This window comes from Perca flavescens, chromosome 6, assembly GCF_004354835.1.
Source record: "Perca flavescens isolate YP-PL-M2 chromosome 6, PFLA_1.0, whole genome shotgun sequence".
NCBI lineage: Eukaryota > Metazoa > Chordata > Actinopteri > Perciformes > Percidae > Perca > Perca flavescens.
The window spans coordinates 39,693,613-39,721,324 of NC_041336.1; the positions used below are offsets into that span (position 1 = coordinate 39,693,613).

The 27,712-nt window shown below is 43.2% G+C and overlaps 1 protein-coding gene across 1 annotated transcript in view; it reads left to right on the forward strand.

The window, feature by feature from the left end:
- The window catches only part of bckdhb (branched chain keto acid dehydrogenase E1 subunit beta), an 82,243-nt gene that overhangs the window by 5,161 nt on the left and 49,370 nt on the right, over positions 1-27,712 (forward strand). Inside the window, exons 4-7 of the mRNA XM_028581755.1 lie at positions 5,752-5,885; positions 12,469-12,624; positions 15,083-15,191; positions 20,950-21,047. Coding sequence (XP_028437556.1) covers positions 5,752-5,885; positions 12,469-12,624; positions 15,083-15,191; positions 20,950-21,047 — 497 coding nt within the window. The remainder of the gene's footprint in view (positions 1-5,751; positions 5,886-12,468; positions 12,625-15,082; positions 15,192-20,949; positions 21,048-27,712) is intronic.

The following is a 27,712-nucleotide window of genomic DNA, read 5'->3' on the forward strand; positions in this document are numbered from 1 at the left end:
ATTCAAAAGGCTTGACTGCTGAGTATGGTTTTAAGGGGTGATAGAATTTTTATATACGGTATTTCACACTGTTCCTTAAAGCGTAACTCTCGCCAAAATGCATCCTAGGGTTTTTTGTGAATGTACTTGGGTCAAACTTTAGTTTAAAAGCATATTTAGGACCGAATCGACACTGTTAAGATTCACCGTATTCTCGTTTTTGGGTCAAATGGCCTTTTGAATGGGAGAGCTAGGGGCACTCTCATGCTAGTCTCAAAATAGCTATTTTCGAAATACTAAGAAGGCTCGACACAACATGAAACTTTGCTTCAAGTATTACCAGGAGCTCTACACCTTAACGCAAGCATTGACAACATTGTTTGTGTACCCAGATTTACTAAAAAGAAAGTTTTTGAGCAATTCTCCGCAGCTGTTGTTGTTTCCGGCCACTACCACCTCGGCAGTCAAAACCAGTCGATATCCGAATGCGAATCTGAATAATACGAGGCTCCTTTTTCAACTACAAGGTCAATATTGTTTTTCAATAACGACAAAACAATGACTTATCCGTGCATTTGTATGGAACTAAGCTTTAGGAGCTTTCCTTCTTTACTCTCCTTCCTGTTACGTTGCATTTGGAAATCGATTGTTTTTGACTGATAAAATGGCTGCGGCCCAAAACAACAACAGCTGCGGTGAGTTGCTCAAAAACTTTCTTTTTAGTAAATCTGTGTACAAAAACAATGTTGTCAATGCTTGCGTTAAGGTGTAGAGCTCCTGGTAATACTTGAAGCAAAGTTTCATGTTGTGTTGAGCCTTCTTAGTATTTCGAAAATAGCTATTTTCAGACTAGCATGAGAGTGCCCCTATCACTCCCATTCAAAAGGCCATTTCACCCAAAAACGAGAATATGGTGAATCTTAAAAGTGGCGATTCAGTCCTAAATATGCTTTTAAACTAAAGTTTGACTCACGTACATTCACAAAAATACCCTAGGACGCATTTTGGCGAGAGTTACGCTTTAAGGTCTCTTAATAGGGTATGTAACATTGATTGGGCTGAAAATGGCCCGATTGCTATTTTATGGGCCCTTATGCAACCCTGTGTTTTGGCCCTATTTGGAACAAGAGCTTTTCTTCCAAATATGGTATGGTCATGAATATTTTATGAACATGAGGTGTTTCGTTAGCTGCTAGTGTCCATTCAGTCCTATGGGTAGCTAAAGATCGCGACTAGCTAGCTAGCTACACTTTCGGCATAACTATAATATATTTACAGTTTGAATTTATGTCACACCACTTATATAACAGCTACCCTAAGTTCTTACAAAGCTAACGCTTGTGTCCGATTTTTATTTAATGCATTTTGTGAACGTGAGGGGTTTCGTTGCTGCTAGTGTCCATTCAATCCTATGGGTAAAGATCGCGGCTAGCTGCAGGCCCTGGAGCTCCGTCAGGGCCTCGGCATTTGGTAGTCCAGTAACCCAGAAACTGTGACTTTGTGCGGGTATGGAGCACCGCCGGCTTCCGGTCGTGACGGAGCTCTATTTAGCTCACAGCGACCCGGAGTCTGTGTAGGAGGACAGGCCCGGCGGCGAGGCAGCACCGGCCGCTGTCACGTTAGCCTGCTAAGCTCCTGCTGAACTGTGACACACAGTCGGACAAAATTTGCAATTAGCCATCAACTTTCGTAAAACGGCCCATATTTGACCTCTGCATAGTTGATTTGTCACATAAAAAAGTCTCAGAAGTGAATTTAGTAATGGAATAGCAGAGATCTGCGCGACCTATATTCAGAAGACTAAGCTGACCTCAGGTCAGTGGTGTAGCCTATGTAAATGTTGGGGCGTGACAAAGACTACTGACTAGAGCCAAATGAGGAGGAGCCACCGAGTTGACGTCAACTCGGTGGTTAGTTGAGATTTGCCCGTTTTCAGCAGCAGTTTCAAATTGTGAGATTTGCAGAGGAAAGAGGTGGCAATGGGATTTTGAGGTTCTATGTATGTCCTATTTACCCTCCAAACTGTCATTTTTTAACTATGACAAGGTAAAATCGGTTTTGCATTCTATTACCCCTTCAAAAAAAAACACGTCAGCACCATTCTTCCGCCTGCATTACATGATTATGCCACTAGGTGGCAGCAGAGGACTGACAAGTCTCACCACTTCCTCCTTCACAAGGTCACGTTTCTGTTCACTGTTCGCCTAGAGGACCACAAGGATCCGTTGGCACTTATTTGTCCTTTGTAGCAAGGTAGCCTTACAAACGTGACGCAGTAACCTGATATAGCATGTCAATGCTCACTGCTGTGAGTTTGTTTTGGAATCTACTTTTTTGATTCTGTTGCTCAAATGTTGCTTACATTTAAAATGGTACATTAAACACTCCGTGTATGATAGTATAGCTACAGGAATACCAGGCAGACAGACATTTTGACATGTCATAGCAGGAAAAGCACACGTGTTGTAATTTATTATAATAATAATAATAATAATAATAATAATAGAGGCTGCATTAGGTGCTCCCATTCCAAGCATGTCTTACTGGTACAATTGCATGTAGAAGAGCCATGATGGTAGTTAATGTCACTAGTTAGGCCTAATAAAGGCCTATTAACCCTCTTTGTGATGTTCTTGTTCACTTTTTGCTTCCGAGAATTTGTCAGAGCAGGTATTGTTAAAATAGTATTTCAGGCCCATTGAACTATTTTGCATTATCTTGTCAGGTGTTTCTTTCGATATGCCTCAAATGTGTATATTATTGGAGTTTTTTTTATAGGGTAAATTAGCTCTGAATTACTGATGCTGCTGTGTTCTCTATGGATTAATTCTTTCCAGCTGGTAGCCGTGAGGCAGATATTATTTTTTTATAGTGATATCAGAATTGGCATACAGTACAGGCCAAAAGTTTGGACACACCTTCTCATTCAATGTGTTTCTTTATTTTCATGAATATTTACATTGTAGATTTTCACTGAATGCATCAAAACTATGAATGAACACATATGGAATTATGTACTTAACAAAAAGTGTGAAATAACTGAAAACATGTCTTATATTTTAGATTCTTCAAAGAAGCCACCCTTTGCTTTTTTTGGTAACTCTGCAAACCCTTGGTGTTCTCTCAATGAGCTTCATGAGGTAGTCACCTGAAATGGTTTTACCTTCACAGGTGTGCTTTGTCAGGGTTAATCAGTGGAATTCTTTCCCTTATTAATAAAAAAGCAAAGGGTGGCTACTTTGAAGAATCTAAAATATAAGACATGTTTTCAGTTATTTCACACTTTTTTGTTAAGTACATAATTCCATATGTGTTCATTCATAGTTTTGATGCCTTCAGTGAGAATCTACAATGTAAATAGTCATATAAATAAAAAGGAAACGCATTGAATGAGAAGGTGTGTCCAAACTTTTGGCCTGTACTGTATGTGTCAGCTGACAAGTAGCAAGACATTGCAGTGCAGAAATGCCAAAGACATGTTTGAGGTTGTTCCACTGATAGGCCTTTTTTCATAGCAGACATTGTGACTTGTCATAGCAGTAAAAGCACAGGTGTTACTAATCTCATTAACGATGGCTCTGTTGTATTCAAGCGTCCCAGTAATCAGGGAATGTGAGCCAGCGTGCAAAATACCAGGACCCTGAAACTGAAGCAGCTAAATGGGATTCTGCCATCATTCATTTTATTATTTACGCCCTTGCTTTTCCCGCTGTAACATGTCAAAATGTCTTCAGTGGAAAAGGCGTATTGGGATGTAGCTGCTACTGCCACTTGCTGTGAAGTTTGAACCCACAGAGAGCCCTGCATCTGCAGTTCATTACATTAGTCATTTATGTGTCTTCCTGGTAACAATCAGTGGGGATTTGCCCTTCAAAAGACACTGGCAGTTCCAGTTTGATTCTGCAGTTGACAGTCAGACATTAAACCTAAATTTTTATGGGTACAGAAAGGACCAAAGACATGGCAATAGCATTAAGCTGTTTTCTATAATAAAATAGGCTATGAGCATGCCTGAGATTGATGCTGAGTAGAAGAAAAGTTAGTGGTTGTAACCAATTTCCCCTCGATTTCTTTAAAAATCTACAACATACGGGTCAAATAGATTTTTTTCATTCAGTAAACCTGGGTACATCCAATTTGCAGGCTTTATTTTCTTTCCAATAGCATTAACCAAATCTGTATTCAGCTTAATTCAGAGCCTCTAAAACTAAATGTACAGAAACTGTACAACAGTTCTTTCTTGTTTATTATAGTATAGAATGGTATAGTATTGAAGTCATTTTCAGTTCATTTTGTGTGTGTGTGTGTGTGTGTGTGTGTGTGTGTGTGTGTGTGTGTGTGTGTGTGTGTGTGTGTGTGTGTGTGTGTGTGTGTGTGTGTGTGTGTGTGTGTGTGTGTGTGTGTGTGTGTGTGTGTGTGTGTGTGTGTGTGTGTGTGTGTTTTTTTTCTTCAATAGCAAGGAGTGTTAAATCCACCCACAGTAGCTGGCTTTGCCTTTTGTTTTCATTGACGTCAGAAGTGCTGACCTTTTGGAGAGGGATCATTATTTTCCATCTCATCCTTGTGTACAGTGATGAGCGCAAAGCTGTTTTTATCCCTCTCACTACTGAAAGGGGTGGTGCACACCTCTGCCACTCACAGGCATTATGCAGACCAGAGGTTAATGCAGGGCGGACACTACATAAAAGGCTTTTTACGAGGCGGATGCATTTTCCTCGTAGATCCAGCTCTCCTGCCGACCGGCTGCATCTGAGGGCTGTTTCCCTGAAAACAACAGCACACGTTGACCCTATGCTCCGACTAGCTCTCCCTCTCACTGATGTGTGTAGCCTTTTTCACTGGAAGCGACGTTGGTGCCAGGCAGCACTGGCTATAAACGTTACCCAAACATGTCTATTTAAATGTGCATTCTAGACGTCAACTCAACAATGCATTTCATTGTTACACACTGTTATTGTTACATGTCTCGATTGTCATTTATTGACTTACTACCCATTGCTTTGATGACACACACACACACACACACACACACACACACACGTTACTGTCACTTTCACATGAAGCTGCATATTTGAGGTTGGCTTCAGTCTGAATGGCAAGGCGTAAAAGCTTGAGCTCTTAATTGTTTGTTCCTCTAAGGGCTTTTGGTGCTGTGGTTGCTAATTGAACTTTGTGAGCACAGAGCAGGGCACATGGCAGAGTTTCACTGCTGAGAAGCACATTTCCCAGCAAAACCGAAAAAGACTGGATTGGCAAATACACAAAGATGAGAGCAAAAATAACACTCTTAACCCACAGTTGTGGCTCTTTTTCAGATTATAGGGTGGAGAATGGAAGAAGAATGGAAGAATTTTTTTTTCAGTTTTTACTCTGTATATGTTGTGTGTTCATCACAGGCTTGGTTTGCTACAGCCGAGGAGGCATCAGCTTGTCACTTCATTTATTTTAGGACTGCATGGCATTTTAAGAGTGTTCTCCTCACTCAAGTGTGAGGCATGGGCTCTGTCATCAGAAAACCCCTGCTATTCTTTAGGCACCCGCTACAATTGTGGTCAGTGGTTCCAAATAAATAAATCAATAAATAAAATGGGCCGTTCAGTAATTCCAGCCTGGTCAGTAGTTGCCACGCCTTAAACCTCTGTGTGAACTTTTCTCTCGGAGTAGGTTGATACAACAGTTAGCTCCCTCACCCAGTAGCCCCTCGTTGCCTTCGATTACCATTACTTCAAATTCTTCAGAGTCTTCTCCTCCTCTCTACTACTGTTTCCCCAGGTAAGGACAGAGTCTTCAACACTCCCCTTTGTGAGCAGGGAATTGTGGGATTTGGTATTGGTGCAGCTGTTGCTGGTGCCACAGCCATCGCTGAGATCCAGTTTGCTGACTACATCTATCCTGCTTTTGACCAGGTAATTAGAGCTGCGACTAACAATTACTACCATTATCAATTAATCTGCTGTTTTTTTTTTTTTGTCTTGATCAATCGTTTTGTCTCTAAAATACTAGCTGTGCCCTTAAGCACAGCTAGTCTTCCTGGGGTCCACACCATAGTACCACTCACATGCATCTACGTGGCCTAACTATTCCTGGAAATAACCGTGTATGGCTAGCCAAGGCATTGAGTGACTGTCATAGCTCAGAGTAAAAACAGTCTTTTAAAGGTAATAAAAACCCAGAAAAATGCTGTGGCAGATGTCTTTAATCGAATGGTTTAATTTGTGAAAAGTATAGTTTGAAATCACTATGCCACTTATTTCTCTGTTGCAGGAATGAACAGTATAAAGCTAGGTTACAGGGCGGTATGCAACTGAGAGTGCATAGCACCATTGTTGCACACAAAAAAACACATTGGAATCACTGAACCTGAAGAATATTAAGAATGATGGAAAGAGTATGGTTATGTAATATATCTTTGGTTTGCATCAATTTGACTCTCTCAGTACTATAAATGTGATAACTCCCTACGTATATGGAGTTTTATTTTTGCAGGAGTGATGAGGCCTCCATGCAAAAGATGCAAAATTCAGTATCTTCTGAAATACACTTAAAAAAGAAGTAATGAGGAAAAACAATGTTTGCTAGCCTGGCAGCCACTCTTACTTGTCGTCTGTCTTATTTTTGTATGATGTTCCTTGTTGCATGCAGATGTTTGATACAGACCTCAAAGTCAAAATGTTTGTTTCATATCCTACAATCTAATTTGCGGAAAATCTGTTAAACAAAAGGAGCTCTTATCCGTGTCCATCTACTCTTGAATCTTTCCTAAAGAATTGGCTGAGCAGGACAGTGAGCAGCGCTGCTGTTTGACCATGCATATATGCTCACCCTAGTGTCATACTGTGTCTTCTCACCCTCCACAAGATGAATGCGAGTCCCTGCGATTTAGAGCAACAGTGGACCAAATCCTCCTAACTCCTTCTGTGCTCTCGCTTAAAATGGTGCAGTCCAAACTGACCTGAGAGAGACATAAAAGCTGAATTAACAGCCCACCTGAGTTTCAGGGAGGAAAACTTGGGACACCTTTTTGGAGGAAGCCCAGTATGAGAAATTGTAGAAAGAGGTAAAAGGAACCGGACACTTTAGATGATTTTGCTCGTTAAAAATAAAATAAGGTTTTTAAAAGCTTTAAGGGGAATAGCAGAGAGACTGGCTCGGCACATGCAGTCTCCATCCAGTGTCCACTGGTGTGGTCTTTATTCACAAAACAAAGGTCCCCTAATACTGTATCTGAAGTCTCTTTTATATAGACCTTAGTGGTCCCCTAATACTGTATCTGAAGTCTCTTTTATATAGACCTTAGTGGTCCCCTAATACTGTATCTGAAGTCTCTTTTATATAGACCTTAGTGGTCCCCTAATACTGTATCTGAAGTCTCTTTTATATAGGCCTTAGTGGTCCCCTAATACTGTATCTGAAGTCTCTTTTATATAGACCTTAGTGGTCCCCTAATACTGTATCTGAAGTCTCTTTTATATAGACCTTAGTGGTCCCCTAATACTGTATCTGAAGTCTCTTTTATATAGACCTTAGTGGTCCCCTAATACTGTATCTGAAGTCTCTTTTATATAGACCTTAGTGGTCCTCTAATACTGTATCTGAAGTCTCTTTTATATAGACCTTAGTGGTCCTCTAATACTGTATCTGAAGTCTCTTTTATATAGACCTTAGTGGTCCCCTAATACTGTATCTGAAGTCTCTTTTATATAGACCTTAGTGGTCCCCTAATACTGTATCTGAAGTCTCTTTCCTGAAATTCAGCCTTGGTGCAGAATTACAGCCACTAGAGGGGGCTTGACCAACTGCCACTTTGCTCGTTTGAAAGCCATGATGTCTCTCTCTCATGGGTGGGCCAAATTCTCTGGGCAGAGAAAGGGGAGGTAACCTTCCCCCTTATGACATCATAAGGAGAAGATTCCAGATTGGCCCATCTGAGTTTTCATTTTCTCAAAGGCAGAGCAGGATACCCAGGGCTCGGTTTACACCTATCACCATTTCTAGCCACTGGGGGAACATAGGCAGGCTGGGGGAATGCATATTAATGTTAAAAAACCTCATAAAGTGACATTTTCATGCCACAGGACCTTTTTAATATTTCATTCAATAAAATGATGGTACAAAAGGAGCACTAACGCCACAGGTCTTATGTTGACAACATGGACGCAGATATAGGAAACGCCGAAGGCAGTCGTAATATTTACCTAGCAGGCTAAGCTAACGCTGTTGCGCTAACGTCAGCAAATGTCGGCGTAGCGTTAGCTAGCTGTCTTTACTTGTGAAAAGCCGAACAACATCCCTGTCCAAGCTGTGTTTCACTTCCCTTCCAATATTATTATGAACATAATAAAGACACCTGGACTCAGTCGAGACCAAAAGCTATATGACTACGGCAAGATCACAAGCATGTAGGTACATGGAGTGCTAGCGAAAAAGCTAACGCTAGCATAAAGCAGTGTTAGAACTTTTTTGACAGCATGGTACACATTAATGATGGTATTACTATATTTGTCCTAAGTAATTTGTTATCATATCGAAGAGAGAAGTTGACATTTACCTCATGCAATAATAAACAGCTCCCATACTTTTCACCTTTTTGCTTCACGGGGGGGACTTGTGAAATCTTTTGCCGCTTCCCTGTCTTCCATTGCAGCCAAACGCAAAACAGTTGGGCATTTTTTCAGTGATTTATGTCATTTTTAAAATAATTCATTAAATTTTTCCACTATTTCCTGCACTGTGTCAATGGGAATCAGATGAATGTTGGTGTCCAACATGGAGTCCACGAAACATGTTACCATTTCGGAACCAATCGCATAACGGGATAGCTCAGAACATTCGATTCCCTAGTTGGCCTAATTCTCTCTAATATACAGTGCTGCTAGCAGCTAGGCGAGCATTATAACGTGTGTTCCAAAGTGACCACGTTTGTCTCTGAAGTAAAGGCTGGACTACAATAGAGCTGTTTGGAGCAGTTGGTGACCAGTGTTTTCTGTTGGAGATGGTAAGTGGGGGGGACTTTGGGCTTTTTCATTTTGTAAACTTATCCATCCATCCATCCATCTTCGTCCGCTTATCCGGTGTCGGGTCGCGGGGGGAGCAGCTCCAGCAGGGGACCCCAAACTTCCCTTTCCCGAGCAACATTAACCAGCTCCGACTGGGGATCCCGAGCGTTCCCAGGCCAGGTTGGAGATATAATCCCTCCACCTAGTCCTGGGTCTTCCCGAGGCCTCCTCCCAGCTGGACGTGCCTGGAACACCTCCCTAGGGAGGCGCCCAGGGGCATCCTTACCAGATGCCCGAACCACCTCAACTGGCTCCTTTCGACGCAAAGGGAGCAGCGGCTCTCCGAGCTCCTCACGGATGAGTGAGCTTCTCACCCTATCTCTAAGGGAGACGCCAGCCACCCTCCTGAGGAAACCCATTTCGCCGCTTGTACCCTGGATCTCGTTCTTTCGGTCATGACCCAGCCTTCATGACCATAGGTGAGGGTAGGAACGAAAACTGACCGGTAGATCGAGAGCTTTGCCTTCTGGCTAAGCTCTCTTTTTTCGTCCACAACGGTGCGATAGATTGAATGCAATACCGCACCCGCTGCGCCCGATTCTCCGACCAATCTCCCGCCCATTGTCCCCTCACTCGCGAACACAACCCCAAGGTACTTGAACTCCTTCACTTGGGGTAAGGACTCATTCCCTACCTGGAGAAGGCATTCCATCGGTTTCCTGCTGAGAACCATGGCCTCAGATTTAGAGGTGCTGATCCTCATCCCAACCGCTTCACACTCGGTTTGCGAACCGATCCAGTGAGTGCTGAAGGTCGCAGGCCGATGATGCCATCAGGACCACATCATCTGCAAAGAGCAGCGATGAGATCCCCAGCCCACCAAACTGCAACCCCTCCCCACCCCGACTACGCCTCGATATCCTGTCCATAAATACTACAAACAGGATTGGTGACAAAGCGCAGCCCTGGCGGAGGCCAACCCTCACCTGAAACGAGTCCGACTTACTACCGAGAACCCGGACACAGCTCTCGCTTTGGTTGTACAGAGATTGGATGGCCCTGAGAAGAGACCCCTCACCCCATACTCCCGCAGCACCTCCCACAGTATCTCCCGGGGACCCGGTCATACGCCTTCTCCAAATCCACAAAACACATGTAGACCGGTTGGGCATACTCCCAGGCTCCCTCCAGGATCCTTGCGAGTGAAGAGCTGGTCCGTTGTTCCACGACCAGGACGGAATCCGCATTGTTCCTCCTCAACCCGAGGTTCGACTATTGGCGAACCCTCCTTTCCAGCACCTTGGAGTAGACTTTACCAGGGAGGCTGAGAAGTGTGATACCCCTATAATTGGCACACCCCTCTGGTCCCCCTTTTTAAAAAGGGGAACCACCACCCCAGTCTGCCACTCCTTTGGCACCGTCCCAGACTTCCACGCAATGTTAAAAAGGCGTGTCAACCAGGACAGCCCCTCCACACCCAGAGCCTTGAGCATTTCTGGACGGATCTCATCAATCCCGGGGCTTTGCCACTGTGTAGTTGTTTGACTACATCAGTGACTTCCGCCTGGGAAATCGGCGACAATCCCCCATTATCCTCCAGCTCTGCCTCTAACATAGAGGGCGTATTAGTCGGATTCAGGAGTTCCTCAAAGTGCTCCTTCCACCGCCCTATTACCTCCTCAGTTGAGGTCAACAGTGTCCCATCCTTACTGTACACAGCTTGGATGGTTCCCCGCTTCCCCTCCTGAGGTGGCGAACAGTTTTCCAGAAGCACTTTGGTGCCGACCGAAAAGTCCTTCTCCATGTCTTCTCAAACTTCTCCCACACCCGCTGCTTTGCCTCTTTCACGGCAGAGGCTGCAGCCCTTCGGGCCCTTCGGTACCCTGCACTGCCTCCGAGTCCTCCGGGATAACATATCCCGGAAAGACTCCTTCAGTCGGACGGCTTCCCTGACCACCGTTGTCCACCACGGTGTTCGTGGGTTACCGCCCCTTGAGGCACCTAAGACCCTAAGACCACAGCTCCTCGCTGCAGCTTCAGCAATGGAAACTTTGAACATTGTCCACTCGGGTTCAATGCCCCCAGCCTCCACAGGGATGCACGAAAAGCTCCGCCCGGAGGTGTGAGTTGAAAGTCTGTTGGACAGGGCCTCCTCCAGACGTTCCCAATTTACCCGCACTACACGTTTGGGCTTACCAGGTCTGTCCAGAGTCTTCCCCCACCCTCTGACCCAACTCACCACCAGATGGTGATCGGTTGACATCTCTGCCCCTCTCTTCACCCGAGTGTCCAAAACATACGGCCTCAGATCAGATGAAACGATTATGAAATCGATCATTGACCTTCGGCCTAGGGTGCTCTGGTACCAGGTACACTTATGAGCATCCCTATGTTCGAACATGGTGTTCTTTATAGACAATCCATGACTAGCACAGAAGTCCAACAACAAACAACCACTCTGGTTTAGATCAGGGAGGCCGTTCCTCCCAATCACACACCTCTCCAGGTGTCTCCATCATTGCCCACGTGTGCGTTGAAGTCCCCAGCAGAACAATGGAGTCCCCCACTGGAGCCCCATGCAGGACTCCAGTCAAGGTCTCCAAGAAGGCCGAATACTCCGAACTCCTGTTTGGTGCATATGCACAAACAACAGTCAGAGTTTTCCCCCACAACCCGCAGGCGTGGGGAGGCGACCCTCTCGTCCACCGGGTAAACTCCAACACAGCGCGCGCTCAGCCGGGGCTTGTGAGTATCCCCACACCCGCCCGGCGCCTCACACCCTGGGCAACTCCGGAGAAGAAAAGAGTCCAACCCCTATCCAGGAGTATGGTTCCAGAACCAAGACTGTGCGTAGAGGTAAGCCCCACCAGATCTAACCGGTAGCGCTCCACCTCCCGCACCAGTTCCGCTCCTTCCCCCACAGAGAGGTGTTCCCACGTCCCCAGAGCCAGCGTCTGCTGCCCGGGTCTGGTCCGTCGAGGCCCCTGACCTTCACTGCCACCCATGTGGCATCGCACCCGACCCCAACGGTTCCTCCCACAGGTGGTGGGCCCATGGGATGGAGAGGGAGTTGCCACGTAGCTTGTTCGGGCTGTGCCCGGCGGGCTCCGTGGCAAACCCGCCACCAGGCGCTTCGCCGACGAGCCCACCGCCTGGGCCTGGCTCCAGACGGGGGCCCCGGGCTTCCTCCGGGCAGGGTCACTCCATCTCTGCTTAGCTTTTTCATTGGGGTTGAACTTATAACATGCACAAAAAAAATAAATATATATATATATATTTTTTTTAACACAATAAAGGAAAGGGAAAAAGGCAAAAAGAATAATATGAGCACTTTAAAGAACCTCATAATGTTTACAACACATTGTTGTAATTGTCTTTTTAGCGACTGCCGTTGCAACAACAACCCAGCTGCTCCATAAGAAGTGGTAAAATGTCCTCTTCTTATGGCAACTATTAATGTGTGTTAACCTGAATTATATTGTTCTCTTTCCAGATAGTCAATGAAGCAGCCAAGTACCGCTACCGTTCTGGCAACTTGTTTGACTGCGGCAACCTCACCATTCGGGCTCCGTGGGGGTGTGTCGGCCACGGGTCACTTTACCACTCTCAAAGCCCTGAAGCCTTCTTCGCCCACTGCCCTGGCATCAAGGTCGGCCATGTGCTTTATTAAAAATCTTGACTTGTTTTTGTTTGTTTGTGCAATTTTAAAATGTCATGCCTTGCCCCAAAACATACAACTGTTTTTCTAGCAGAACATCAAGAATATAGAGTGTATGGAGTGGTGTGATTACATTAGTGAAGCACAGTCCAAAATTTTAGTCATTAGGTATAGTCAGGCCAAAACAACCATAATACTGAAAGTACATCTAGAGAGAAAATACAGAACGGGAGAAATAAGTACAGTACATACAAATACTTTTGAAGGTCAGTGTTCAAACAAGTAAAGAAGGTCTTCCAAGCTGAAATAACAAACTCCTGGTTCCTCATGTCTCCCAGTTGAATATTGAATATTGTCGGCACATAAAGAGGACATTTCTTCAAAAAAAAAGTAGCAGGACTAGTTCAACTGTAAGGATTTTATCCAATCCCCTTCTTAAATATGTATTTACTACTCGGCCCCAAGTGTATTACTAAATAGTTTGTTTTTATTCCTCTGCAACATATCCACTAAACAATGCAGGTAAAACAAGCTAAAGCAACAGTTGAACCAGGGCTACTTAAAAACATTGAAAATAAAACCTTTACCAGCCATAATCTGGAAGGATAACCTGTTGGAGAAATATAAATTGTGCGACTGGATGAGATGGGATGGCGGCAGGGTGATAAGGGTTAGATGGAAACCCAGGATTAAATTGCTACCTAATCTTGCCTCACATACTTGGATTTACATCCAAGACATGGTGTTGTTGCTCTATATGAACAGAATACCATAATTTCTTACTTTTGGGTGACAGTACTGCAGCTCTTCTACCCCACAGAACATCTTGGTGTGTATATACTTACTTTAAAATGAAATGGTTCTTAGGCTTTTGCTGAGACATTTGAATGCTGCATTTCTGAGACAGGTAGTGAAGCAGTTTTCACTACAATTTCTTGAGTACTGTCAACTCAACCATTTCCTCAAAACACCTCACGGAAGCATAACATGATGTTGTTAATTGCTATTAACTAAACCTTTTTAAAGAATATCTTGGTAACGGCCACAGCATCTGAAAATTAGCCCAATGCCTCCAGGTTCAACTTTATATACAGTAAGTGACTCTCTCCAATCATGCTTGTTTTGCTTACATTTACAAATGGAACACAGTAGTTTTCTGCTCCAACTCAACTAAATAAAAGTACTTAAAAACAAACTGGAGGAATTGTTGCAAGCAACTGCCTCCCCATTCACTATGATATAACTTTAACAAGATATGATGACTTGAATAGCAATAACGATATTTAGAAGAAAAAAAAGAAACTGATCACTGGGCAACGACTTGGTTGTGCAACATTGTAAAAAATATTTGTATTTTTTTTTTTGTGTGTGGCATTTTTAGGCCTTTATTTGACAGGACAGCTGAAGACATGAAAGGGGAGATAGAGGGGGAATGACATGCAGCAAAGGGCCACAGGGCGGAGTCAAACCCGGGCCAGCTGCGTCAAGGAGTAAACCTCTATATATGGGCGCCTGCTCTACCAACTGAGCTATCTGGGCGCCCCAGTCCTATGAATTTGGGTAGTATATAAACTTGGTACTAAACACACCTGCAAGCTTCAGGCATGTAAAAAGGCAAGAGAGAGCTTGCTACGTTGAGTTTATATGTGTGAAAAGAGAAAAGTGATTCTCTCGGACACAGAAATCTTACTTCTCATAGAGATGTATAGCAAGATACAGTATTCTCTGAACGCTGATAGCATCACTGAGATGAAATGAATAGCATATGCTCAAAGCAAACAAGTTAAAATGTCAAGCTATAACACCCCTGCCTGCTTTTGTCTTTTCACTGAGCATACATACTGTATAAATACTGTATAATCATCATCGTCAGTGTCTCATATGCCACAGACCGGCAATGACTGTATGGTTTACAGCTACAGTTCATTCACTGTGAGTAACCATCACTGAGAGCAATAAAGTGGTTGTCTCCCAGAAAAGGTCAGGCCGATAAATGTTCATCTTTGTGCGTACTATCAGCACTGTTAGCTCCATCTGAGAGTCAGTCCCACCACACAGTCTGACAGGCTTGATTCAGCTTTGGCCCAGTGTTGTCCTGATACCCCAACTCTGATCTAAATACCATTTTAAGAGATTAAATATCTGACACAATTACAATGGCAGCAAGACAACAGTTGGTAGGAAGAGTTTAAAATCATTTTTCCAAGTCCACTCTGTATAATAAAAAATTCCGTATCAAAGTCGTGACAATTAGGTGGGCTGTGACCAGTTCGATGCTGCTACTCTCTTCCTCTGGAGCCATTTTACGTTGCACACAATGAAATGAGATGTGAAAACAAGTTAAAATATGATAACATTTAAAATCGGATATTTTCCAGAAGTAGTAGTAAAAGTTAAATTGTCTTAACATCATTACCGGATCTAATAAAGTGCGTCATGTGTTCCTCAGGTTGTAATACCCCGTAGTCCAGTGCAGGCCAAAGGGCTGCTCCTCGCCTGCATCGCTGACCAGAACCCCTGCATATTCTTTGAGCCCAAGATCCTGTACAGAGCCGCAGGTAAGCGCGATTGTATGCGACTATAAATCTGAAGTCGACACGTAACTGAGCACATAATTCAGCATTGTCCCTCGGTGGCCCTCGATTTGTTTGTGTGGGCACCTTATTGAAAGCAAATGTTCTCCCTTTTAGAGGTGTAATGCAAGACAAACAAACAATATGCCTGACTGCAAACAATGTGTGTTAGATCAGCAGGACCACAAGTGTGAAGCAGACCATCTAAATGGGCTGAGTGTTGAATCCTCTCTCCATCCTCTCCCTATATGAAGAGAACCTCAGTGTTAAGGCCAGCATGGCTTTAGGCAGGCTACCGTGTAAAAAGCTGTCCACCAAAATCGTAATAAACTCTTAACAGTTGTTGGTAGCTCTTGCAAAACGGTGCTGCCTTTGCTACATGATAATAATTTGATATTCACGATTAAGACAGCATTGGAGGTTTGAAGATGGTGTTTAATCCCTTTTTTATAGGAATGAAAGGCAGAACCAGAACATATTGGTACTACCAGCCTCAAAGCAAAACCTCTAATTTTCCCGCTTGGATAACAACCAGATTAGATAGGGAAAATATACAGCCCACTGCTGAGATTGTTTCAATTATGGCAGTAGGTTAGTGATAATTGTCCAAAACATTTCTCATGTTACAGTGCAGTCTGACATTAAAACCACTTCTCCGCACAAGATGGAATTCACCCCAATAAACGGGGCAGCCAAATGCTCTGCGGAATCTTCAGCACGGCCTCCAGACTCAGACATGTGACTGACTGTTTACATCTTGCACACACGTGCACAAGCACATGCCCCAGTCACACCCCTCTTCCTCTAAAGCAGTGGTTCTCAAACTTTTTTCAATAATGTACCCCTTTTGAATCGTTTCTCTAAGCCAAGTACCCCCTGACCAGCGCTAATCATTTTCGGTAGAAAAAAAGTGTATATAAACAGGAACAGTACAGCGCTGTCAGCGATAGATTTACTAAAAACATTTAAATGCTAATGAGAAAAAGAGACAAAAACTGTAAAAAAAGACAAAAACTTGGAAAAAGATGTAAGAAAGAAGGAAGGAAGTAAGGCAAGAATAGGTCAAAATAGTATCAAAAACTTCAAAAACAGTGACATAAGTAAAAAGTAGGACAGTAGAAGGAAGGAAGGAAAAATTAGGTCCAAAGAAGGAGACACAAATGTCACATTTTTGGTAGGAAAAAAAAAATTCTACATAAAGAGGAACAATGTTCTGGACAACAGCCTTTTAACTATTAAACATTTTGTTAAATATCTCACGTACCCCTGCAGTCCTCCAAAGTACCCCTAGGGGTACACGTACCCCCATTTGAGAAACACTGCTCTAAAGCATACGTTACCCTTGAGCGCTCCCCCTGCAGGCCCACCTTGTCAGTTACTACCTACTCTCCCTTCTATAAACACCCACCTCATGAGCTGCTCCGATCATCACAGAGTTTGTCTAATGTTAGAGCATCGCTCACTTAAGCACAAACCCTACACAAGTCAGAGAACTGGTCCTCAGTCCAACAGGACAATCAATTTTTATACCCCCACCTCCATTATCATTCCCACAAGAATTACAAACATCCGAGGACATAATCACTCCCCTGGCCGCAGAAGACAAGGAGTCAACTATGTTAATCTCCATTGTCTTGACTGTTCAAATGATCGAATAGGATCAGCGCGGGCTTTGGATACAATCCCTATTAAATTTGCATTGTTGAATGTGCAATCACTTTCAAACAAAACATTCATTTTAAATGACTTCTTTCTATTACGTGATCTAGACTTTTTTTATTTGTCACGGAAACTTGGCTGCTTGTTGGTGATCTAAGCCCTTTCACTGATTTCTCCCCTGGTGATTGTGACTTTTTTAGTTCTCCCAGATCCACTGGCAGGGGTCAGGGTTTAGCGACAATCTTCAAAAATCCCTGTAAGTACACTAGTTTTGAGGTGCAAGCATTTAAGGTTGATTTGTCCTGCCCACAGATTTGTGCACTGGTGTAATAGACCCCCAAAGTACAATAAGGAATTTATCAGTGAATTTTCTGACTTTCTGTCCTTGATTGTGCCCAACTCGGATACGATTTTAATCCTTGGTGATTTTAATATCCATGTCTGTTTTCCATCAAAGCCTTTAGTTAGCCAGTTTCTACAACTTGTGGACTCATTCAATCTGACTCAGTCTGTAACTGGTCCCACACACAAACATGGTCATACACTGGATCTTGTTTTATCATTAGATTTTCCTATTTTAAATATTGAGTTGGATGTTGCTAGTCTATCTGACCATAAACCTGTGATTTCTAATGCATCACTTTGTAATCCATTACCTAAACCTTGCTTGCCAGATCGCTACATCCGAGCACTGAACCCGTCCAGTGCTAGGCAATCTTCTGATGCTTTCATTGCTTGTCCTTTTGCTAGCCCTACAGAGATAACCTCCGCCTCTCTGTCTACAGATGAGCTAGTTACTCAGTTTAATACCACTGTCACTGATGTTCTTGATATTGTTGCCCCTTTTAAACTGAAGCGCCCCAAAGTCAAAGCCCATCCTTGGCTTAACAGTGAGACTCGTGCCCTTAGACAAAATTGTAGAAAAGCAGAGAGGAAATGGAAAAAAGATAAACTGCAAGTGTCCTATGAGATACAGAGAGATCACCAGGTATCCTACCAACACCTTGTCATAGCATCTAAAGGAAAGCATTTTTCTGATATAGCTAAAAATGCACATAGCCCTAAAATTTGGTTTAGTGCAATAAATACTGCACTAAATCATGCTATTGGACTCCCTGATGCTACGTTTGAAATCACAGAACAATTTTTGAGCTTTTTTATCAACAAGGTTGACACTATCAGATCTTGTATTTCACCTACTGATCATGACACTTCTAAATCAATCCTATGCCCTGCTTCTCTGAATTGTTTTGTGCCTGTGGCCCTGTCTGCATTGATGGATATTGTATCAAACGTGAAACCTATCTATTCATCTTCAGATATTGTCCCCTCTCATCTTTTGAGTTGTTTGATACTATTGGTCCCAGCCTCTTGTCTGTAATAAGTAGCTCTCTTATGAATGGCACAGTCCCATCTAGCTTTAAACATGCTGTTGTTCAGCTCGATTGTAACAGCTTTAGGCCTATTTATAAATTATCGTTTGTCAAAGATTTTGGAGAAGGTTGTTCTTGCTCAGCTCTTCATTTTTAAGTGAAAACAATGTCTTAGACAATTTTAAGTCTGGTTTCAGAGTATACCATAGCACAGAAACGGCACTTCTTAAAGTGCTAAATGATTTGTTGCTGTTCGGTGACGGAGGAAATTGTGCTATTTTACTCTTGCTGGACCTTAGTGCTACATTTGACACTGTTGATCATGCAATCTTGTTGGATCGCCTTTAGCATAGGGTAGGGATCCAGGCTGGTGCTCTACAGTGGTTCAATTCTTATTTAAAAAATATAACCTTTGGGGGCGGCCTCTAGCTCACTCTGTAAGACCATGTAGGCTGAGTCCTTTGCAGCGGCCCGGATTCGAAACCGACCTGCGGCCCTTTGCTGCGTGTCATCCCCTCTCTTTCTCTCCCCCTTTCCTGTCTATCCACTGTCACTACCGAATAAAGGGAAAAGCCCCAAGAAATTATCTTTAAAAAAAAAAAATATATATATATATATATAGAAGCCTTTTTGTTGAAATTGGAAATATGTCCTTTGGCAGCGATTACATGTGGTGTACCTCAAGGTTCGATTTTAGGGCAAATTTTATTCTCTTTGTGCATGCTCCCATTGGGCTCCATTCTTCACAAACATAACATATCTTATTACTGTTATGCTGATGACACACAGCTGTACCTGCCTCTTAAAACAGGTGATACCAACTCTTTAAAGTCCTTTTTTCACTGCATGAAAGACATTAAGTGCTGGATGGCTAACAACTTTCTCCAACTTAATGAGAGTAAGATGGAAGTCATGTTGTTTGGCCCCCCAAATTCAGTTGACGAACATATATATTTATTTAGTTATAGAAGCTTTGTGACAACTACTCAGAAAAAGGAAAGCAAAAAAAAACAACTACTGTAGTAGAAATTGACTTTCCAGTCTCCTGCTGACTCTGCTAACCTCTTGCTGACTCTGATAGCCTGGGCTAGCTACTTTAAAAAAAAAAATAAAAAAATATTTAAACACAGAGTAAAAGGTGGAGAAGATGAGCTCAAGCTAGCAAGACCATCTCTGCGGCCATCTCATAACTAAGAGGCGCTCATCAGGATAGAGAAATCAACTCCCCAGTCTCCTGCTGACTCTGTCAGCCTGACCAGTCAGGGTTCTGAGTGTAAGCATCAGCATAGACACGGAGGAAAAGGTGACACTATCAGCTACAACCTTTGGCTGCGGTCCCAACAAATATAATAGATACATACTGTAGATACAATACAAGCTTGGGACAAGATATGGATCAGTCAGTCAAGTCAACATGAGTGTTGAGACATGTTTTAAGAGGATGCTGCTGTTACTGACCAGCTGCTTATACAACATATCACTTTATGGTTCCACCCACATTAACACATGGCCCCTTCCCCTATTTTGTTTCTGACTAGTTTTAATTAAAATATTATTTATGTTTAGAAAGCTGTATGACAAATCACTCATCCATCTCCATCTCACACAGGGGGTTTATTAGTACCGGTAGCATTTCAGGAGTTATTTTGACTTCCTAAAGGGGGAGAGCGAGCCAGCTCTCGTGCCAGGGCCACATGCCTCTAATGATCTGTGCATGGATTATGAAGTCATGTTTTTAATTGCAGCAACCTCTCTTTTCTTTTGCTTTTAGAGGACAAAAACCACACATTTGTCTCATCAAGGCCATACTGTTTTGTGGGGCCTGACATTCCACTTATTACACCATAACCTAGATTTAAAATTCAATTTTAACATTCTTCATTATTCCACTCTAAGTGCCTATTTTCTGTCTCGTCTGGAAGCCTAAATCAGGAGTTGCGTATGATTCACTCAAGCCTTTTATGTTTTAATTTAGTGAGTTGTCAGGATGGGCAATTTTTTTTCTTCTCCTTTACAGCTTCTCTAATGCTTGAAAGGATCATGGAAGTCCTTTAAGGTTTCCAGAAAGGTCTCAAACCCAGCGTCTCCCCAGAGTATTATTACTCTGCCAAATTGTAAATTTGACTTCATGCGTTGCCATGTAGGAAGGCTTTCAGCAGTTCAGTTCAGAGTCCACTCACACTTTAAAATCCCATGCTCTGCGTGTTTTGCAGCCAAAACCATAATGCTGAATGAGATTCAAAGATAGGTAAAATACTGCATTTAGTGATAATATGTTGTGTCTGGGCAGTATAAATATTGCTAATAAGCTGCATGTTTAAAAGTTATGGCAGATTGAGTTCATGATGCTTTTCATCCCAACAATGTTTTGTTGTTAAGATTAAATGGGGTTATGAGCTTGTTGCTGGCAAAAGATATCATTAGGTCATGCCTCAGATTGTGCTGATAAATGCACTCTGTCTTTGGGAGAGATGAGGTTCTGGAAAAAGCATGACAAAGCATTTGAAATGAGCCAGATAAAATGTTGTAGTGTGGTAACTGTGTTCTTTGACGGTCTGTCATTTCAGCAGTTTGTCATGAAAACCACAGGGTGCATAGTGTTCAGAATTGACCTACGTTTATTTTGCATGTGAGCTTGCCTCAAATGTTTTTGCACTTTAGCACTGATGGAATATTAATCTGTCATTGGTTGTGTGTGTGTGTTTCCTCAGTGGAGCAGGTTCCTGTGGAACCCTACACCATCCCACTTTCGCAGGCTGAGATCCTACAGGAAGGAAGTGATGTCACTCTGGTTGCCTGGGGGACACAGGTAGGCGTTCCTGCGCATCACTGGCAGACTCAGTGGGTTACATGAGCAGTTAAAAGTTGTCCTCTTATCTTTGGATCATTTTCCATGGCCACCGGAAAAAAGCAGTCCAGTCTCCTCTCCACTTAATGACGTTTAAAGCCATAGAGGCAAGCAGTGGATTAACTTTAAGTCTATCACAAGCCCCCCTCTGCCCCAGCGGGGTCTCTCAGCCGGCAGTCTGTGGCTATATCTGCCCAGACATCTCCACATCGGCAAGGCTGTTCTTGGCATGCATGTCTGCTGCACGCTTTCCATTGTAGCCTTTCTTTTCATCCAAGAGATTTTTTTTCTGCAGCTCTGTATCACGGTGCCTGTAACTCACCAGGAGTCATCTCTGACTTTGATTGTACCCGGCATCTTCAATAGGCTTATCCAGGCCATAATGTACCTGGAGCACAGGAGGGGGGTCTGAGGGTATTGAAGGAAAACGTCTCCATTAAATCCGGTATTATTGTTGAAGGGTGGAATGAGAAGAACAGGGATCCAGTGAAGTAGTGAAAAGCATTTTTCTTCTTTTTTAAATGCCACTCTTCTTTCCCATATCATTACTCCCCTCATCTGTCAGCCCTGTGCTGATGAGAGAGTGGAGTGAAAGGATGAGTACCCAGTCCTCAGTTTGTGATCACCCAAACAGAAGACGTTTTCCCCCTAGTCCCCCTTAATAGTCCCTCTATTAATGATTTCTCCCTCAGAAAGATCCACTTTATCTGCTGGAAATAATGTCATGGCAACACTGCAATAGCAGCAATCGGCACACTGACTATTGTTTCTCATACTTATTCAGTGTGCCGATGTGCTGCAATAGCAGCAATCGGCACAATGCCTATTGTTTCTCATACTTATTATTGGTGTGAATGCATCTATATTCTACACCACTAAAATGTATTTCTTTATTTCTTTATTCCGCCGGATTTTTGCTCATTAACTCCTTCCACATTTTTCAACATAGAAACTTCATTCATACATCAAAACGTTCGGCTTGATTCAGAATGGTGTGCTACTATTTTTATTATTCATAACATTTTTAATTTCCGAGATTTTCAACGTTTAGCGGACATTTTTTCCCCATTAAAGCGGATGGACCAAATGGTCAAAGTTGACACATTTTCATATATTTTCAACTGCTAGCTACTCATTCATACATTCACCGAGAAACTCCATTCAAACTTTAAAACGTTCCCCATCTTTCATACATTCAGCGTTGGTATTCAACTTTCAAATCCCATTAGTACTTTTTAAAATAATCTGTCTTCATTGAGGCTTAGAAAAAATACCTTTCTGCCATTTTTATATTGGTGTGTATGGGATGGAATGTTCGGACTCAGAGGGCAGGGCCCAACTGACAGAGTGGAAAGCTATATTTTCTTTACCTTGCGATACCATACACAGTTTTAACTCTTCTTACATAACTTTTACATCAAAATGTAGGAAATCTTGTGCTTAGGGAGGCAATCTGACTTTCACACGAGGCACAGTGAACTTCCAAGTGAAGCCATCTCCACCAACTGCCGCACTGCCTCCTGTACTAAATCCTCCCAAAAATGCCAGGAGGAGAAGAGAAACAGGCCCTTTTCAGACAGCTGCTGTCCTCACATTTCTTACACCACACACACCATTCTTGGACAGGATGATCAGCAGGGTGTTATGTCTCTCACAGTATTAAATATTTAGAGATAGGAGTTATGGTTTTTGAGCTAGGAGCAGGACTTTCAAAGGTGCATCAGAGCTTTGTTTCTGTGAGGAGGCCTCTCTGAGACAAGACTCGTCGTAGCAACCTTTAACTGCAGTTGGTCATGTGACCTGATCCCTGACATGTTGACCAATGGTGTGAAGTTACTGTTCCTAGTCTCTGTGAGAACAGCTGCTGGTGTTGAGCCCAGAGGTCAGTTATCAGAGTCAGTCAGATGGTCAGTTAGTCCATCATCACATCATGTTAGCTTACAAAAACACCTCTTCTCCTTTTTCTTCCCCTCTTCCTCTCTTCTTTCTCTACTCCTCTCCTCTTTCTCTTCCTCTCATTTCTGTTTTTGTCTGTTTGTGTGAGTGTGTGTAACTCTTTTCCTTTCTTTCTCTCTTCCTCTCCTTCTCGTCTCCTCCTCCTTCCTCTCCTATACTAATGGTAAATGATTCCTTAGTATTATGGTTAATCTTTCATTAACTGAGTTTTATAAAACTTTTAATTTCCATTCATACTTTTTGAAGAACTCTCTGAAACAGGAGTCGTCATAGCAACCTGTGTATGTGTGTGTGTCTCTCTGTCTGTGTGTGTGCATGTGTGTGTCTCTTTGTCTGTGTGTTTGTGTGTGTGTGTATTAAAGCGATAGGAGTAAGGGTTTCCAAGCTCAAAGCAGGGCTATCAACGGTGTGCCACTACTCCTCTCCTTTCTTCCTCTCCTCCTTTACTCTTCTCCTCCTCTCCTTTTCTTCTCCTCTTCCTATCTTACCATCCTCCTGTGTGTGTTTTTGTAAGTGCCTGTGAGTGTTACATTACATTACATGTACATTTAGGTGATGCTTTTTATGTCAGAGGTCACACGCCTCTGGAGCAACTAGGGGTTAAGTGCCTTTCTCAGGGACACGTTGGTTGATGTATCGCAGTGGGAATCAAACCCAGGTCTCCCACACCAAAGGCATGTGTCCTATCCACTGCGCCATCACCACCCGTGTGTGTGTGTGTGTGTGTGTGTGTGTGTGTGTGTGTGTGTGTGTGTGTGTGTGTGTGTGTGTGTGTGTGTGTGTGTGTGTGTGTGTGTGTGTGTGTGTGTGTGTGTGTGTGTGTGTGTGTGTGTGTGTGTGCCTTTGTACGTGTGTCTGTGTCAGTTGATTGAGATTACCCAATATGATAAATTTCCTGCTTTTCAGACTCATTCATTATCCTTCTTATCTTGTGCCCTTTCTAACGATGTGCTTAGGGAGGCAATCTGACTTTCACATGAGTCACAATGAGCTTCCAAGTGAAGCCATCTCCACCAACCGCCGCACTGCCTCCTGTACTAAATCCTACCAGAAATGCCAGGAGGAGAAGAGAAACAGGCCCTTTTCAGACAGCTGCTGTCCTCACATTTCTTACACCACACACACCATTCTTGGACAGGATGATCAGCAGGGTGTTATGTCTCTCACAGTATTAAACATTTAGAGATAGGAGTTATGGTTTTTGAGCTAGGAGCAGGACTTTCAAAGGTGCATCAGAGCTTTGTTTCTGTGAGAAGTCCTCTCTGAGACAAGACTCGTCGTAGCAACCTTTAACTGCAGTTGGTCATGTGACCTGATCCCTGACATGTTGACCAATGCTGTGAAGTTACTGTTCCTAGTCTCTGTGGCCTAGTCCACACGGACACAGGTATTTTTATAACCGGAGTTTTTTCTCCTCCGTTTAAAAAAAAAAAAAAAAAAAAAACCCGTCCACACATGCTCGGTTTAAAATAAATCTCCGTCCACATGAAAACGCAAAAACACGCTGTCAAGCCATTGCAAAGAATCATCAACAAAGCAGTTAGCGGCACACAATATGACGTCAAACACAGCGGATAACGGCGCACACTCTGACGTCGCAAGGCAAAAAACCCGGTTATACTGTCCACACGTCAACACTGTAACCGGCGTTCCTGAAAATGCTCACCCTGGCCGGAGTTTTCAAAAATGTTCGGTTACAGTGCCCTGAAACTGCGTTTTCGTGTGGACGGAAGGCCGAACCGCGTAAAAAAAGTCACGGTTATAAAAATACCCGTGTCCGTGTGGACTAGTCTCTGTGAGAACAGCTGCTGGTGTTGAGCCCAGAGGTCAGTTATCTTCTCTCTCTATCCCTCTCTCTCTCTCTTTTTCTTTCACTCTCTCCATCCCTCCTTCTCCCTCCCTGTCATTACCTCCCCCTCTCTTCCTTTCTCTCTCTCTATCACTCTCTTTCCCTCTCTCTTTCCCTCTCTCTCTCTCCTCTTTCTCCTCTTTCTCTCTCTTTGTCTCTCCCTCTCTCCTTCTCTTTCTCTCTCTGTCTTTCCCTCTCTCTCTCATCCCCCTCTTTCTCTCTCCCCCCTCTCTCATCCCCCTCTCTCTCTCTCCCTGTCCCTCTCTCTCTCTATTTCCTTCTCTCTCCATCCCTCCTTTTCCCTCCCTCTCTCCCTCCCCCCTTCTCTCTCTCTCTCTATCTCTCTATTTTTCTTTCCCCCTCTCTCTCTCTCTCTCTCCTTTCCTCTCTATCCGTCTCTTTCTCTCTTGTTTGTTCTATGCAATGGACATGGCTGATAAGTCTTTTTAGTCAATTTATTGAAACTTCCACTTTTGACAGTTTTACAGTTTAGCTTACTGCTTTTCTACAAATGTATTTCAAGAAATTATTTTATTATTATATATTATATTATATTTTATTAGTGGTGTTCTTCAACTTTTCAATGAAATTCATATTTATTGAACCAATTTCCACTTTTTCAACTATTCTTCCGCTTCAGCTAAAGACCTCACAATGTTCTACATATTTTGTCATTTTTCAACTTTTATAGCCAACAATTCAGTTTAGCGTCAACTTTGAACTATTCTCACTACTTCAACTTCTTCTTACGGATTTGAGGTATTCATCCAGTTAGCTTTAGCAATTCAGCTATTCAGAATTCCCACGCATTTTCTGCAGGAAATGCATTTTCTAGTTCAGTGTGCCGATGTGCTTAGATAGCAGCAATCGGCACAATGACTATTGTTTCTCATACTTATTTCTTATTCTCCATCTTCCGCCACATTTTTGTCCCACTAAGGCTCACGAAGCATTGCCAACACGCGCACATACATGACATCATCACGTGGGTAACGCTCGGGAATGGTGTGCTATGTGTTTTCTAAGAGATTTGCCGCACGGTTTTCACGAAATCGGCAAAAAAACGGGCAAAATTTCCCATAGACTTTAATGGGAAATCGTCGGGAAATTGCTAAACATCGCTTTGGGACCAAGCTGTATCGCCATACTTTAATGTAGAAAAAAGATTAAAAGTTTAAACCGAAGACAAGACTTTGGGCTTTATTGGGCTGAATGGGCATTCGGATATCAAGCACGGTCTCTACAAAATCACAGTTTACGTATCGTCGTCTTTTCAGACCGTTTCAGATTTTCCCATGTGTGTGTATGGGGCCGGAATGTTGAGAGTTAGAGTGGGAGTCAGAGTGGGGAGCTGAAGTACGATTCTCTGAAATTTTTCCAAACAAATTGGTCTACCTCCTACAGTTTTCACTCTTCATACATCATACTTGGTCAAAATGTAGGAAATCTTGTGGCGGTCGCAGACATGTGACTATGGAATCCATCGGACGTACACTTTTTGCTCTAGACACTCCAACTGCCGATAGAAACAGTGGAGTTGCAGTACGATTCGCTGAAATGTTTTTCCAAACAAACTGCTATCTCCCGTACAATCACAGTTTATGTACGTCACTCTACATACATCATAGTTGGTCAAAATGTAGGAAATCTTGTACCGGTCGCAGACATGTGACTATGGAAACCACCGGACCTTTACTTTTTGTTATTTTGAAACCAATTGCCAATAGAAACTGTAACAAAAGTGAAGCTGCAGTACTTCTTCAGACCGGTTGAGATTTTCCATTGTGTTTGTATGGGGAGAGAATGCTGAGAGCTAGAGGGTGAAGCTGCATTATGATTCTCTGAAAGTTTTCCAAACAAATTGCTGTCTCCCCTACAGTTTTCACTCTTCATACATCATAGTTGGTCAAAATGTAGGAAATTTTGTGCCGGTCGCAGACATGTAACTATGGAATCCAACAGACGTCCACTTTTGGCTCTCTTGATACCAACTGCCGACAGAAACTAAACAAAGTATCTGAAGGATGCAGATGGTTCCCTGTTTGTTACCTGCTCTGTGTCCCATATGTTTGACACCACAAACATAAAAACCACATCAATGCGTTCGCCAGACTTTTGTCTCTCTGGTGATCATAATATTTTGTCGTTTGGACCCACGGTTTTTGAATTACAGAACAAACTTAAGAGGATTAATTATCATTACATGTATATGTTTGACCCATGGAAGACACTGTCTCCCCCTCCCTACCCCTGCACTGTGGAAATCACCATAGCAACAAGTTCTGACACAGACACATTCTATCATGGAGACTTCTGGAAGGAAGTAAGGGAGGAAGAGAGGGAGAGGGAAGAAGGGTGAAGGGTGAAGGAGGAAGGGAGAGGGAAGAAGGGTGAAGGAGGAAGGGAGAGGGAAGAAGGGTGAAGGAGGAAGGGAGAGGGAAGAAGGGTGAAGGAGGAAGGGAGGGTGAAGGAGGAAGGGAGAGGGAAGAAGGGTGAAGGAGGAAGAGAGCGGAAGAGTGAAGGAGGAAGGGAGGGAGAGGGAGAGGGAGAGAGAGGAAGAGTGAAGGAGGAAGGGAGAGAGGGGGGAGAGAGAGAAGAGTGAAGGAGGAAGGGAGAGAGAGGGAGGGAGAGAGAGGAAGAGTGAAGGAGGAAGGGAGAGAGAGGGAGGGAGAGGGAGAGGGAGAGAGAGGAAGAGTGAAGGAGGAAGGGAGAGAGAGAGGGGAGGGAGAGGGAGAGAGAGGAAGAGTGAAGGAGGAAGAGAGAGAGAGAGAGGGGAGGGAGAGGGAGAGAGAGGAAGAGTGAAGGAGGAAGGGAGAGAGAG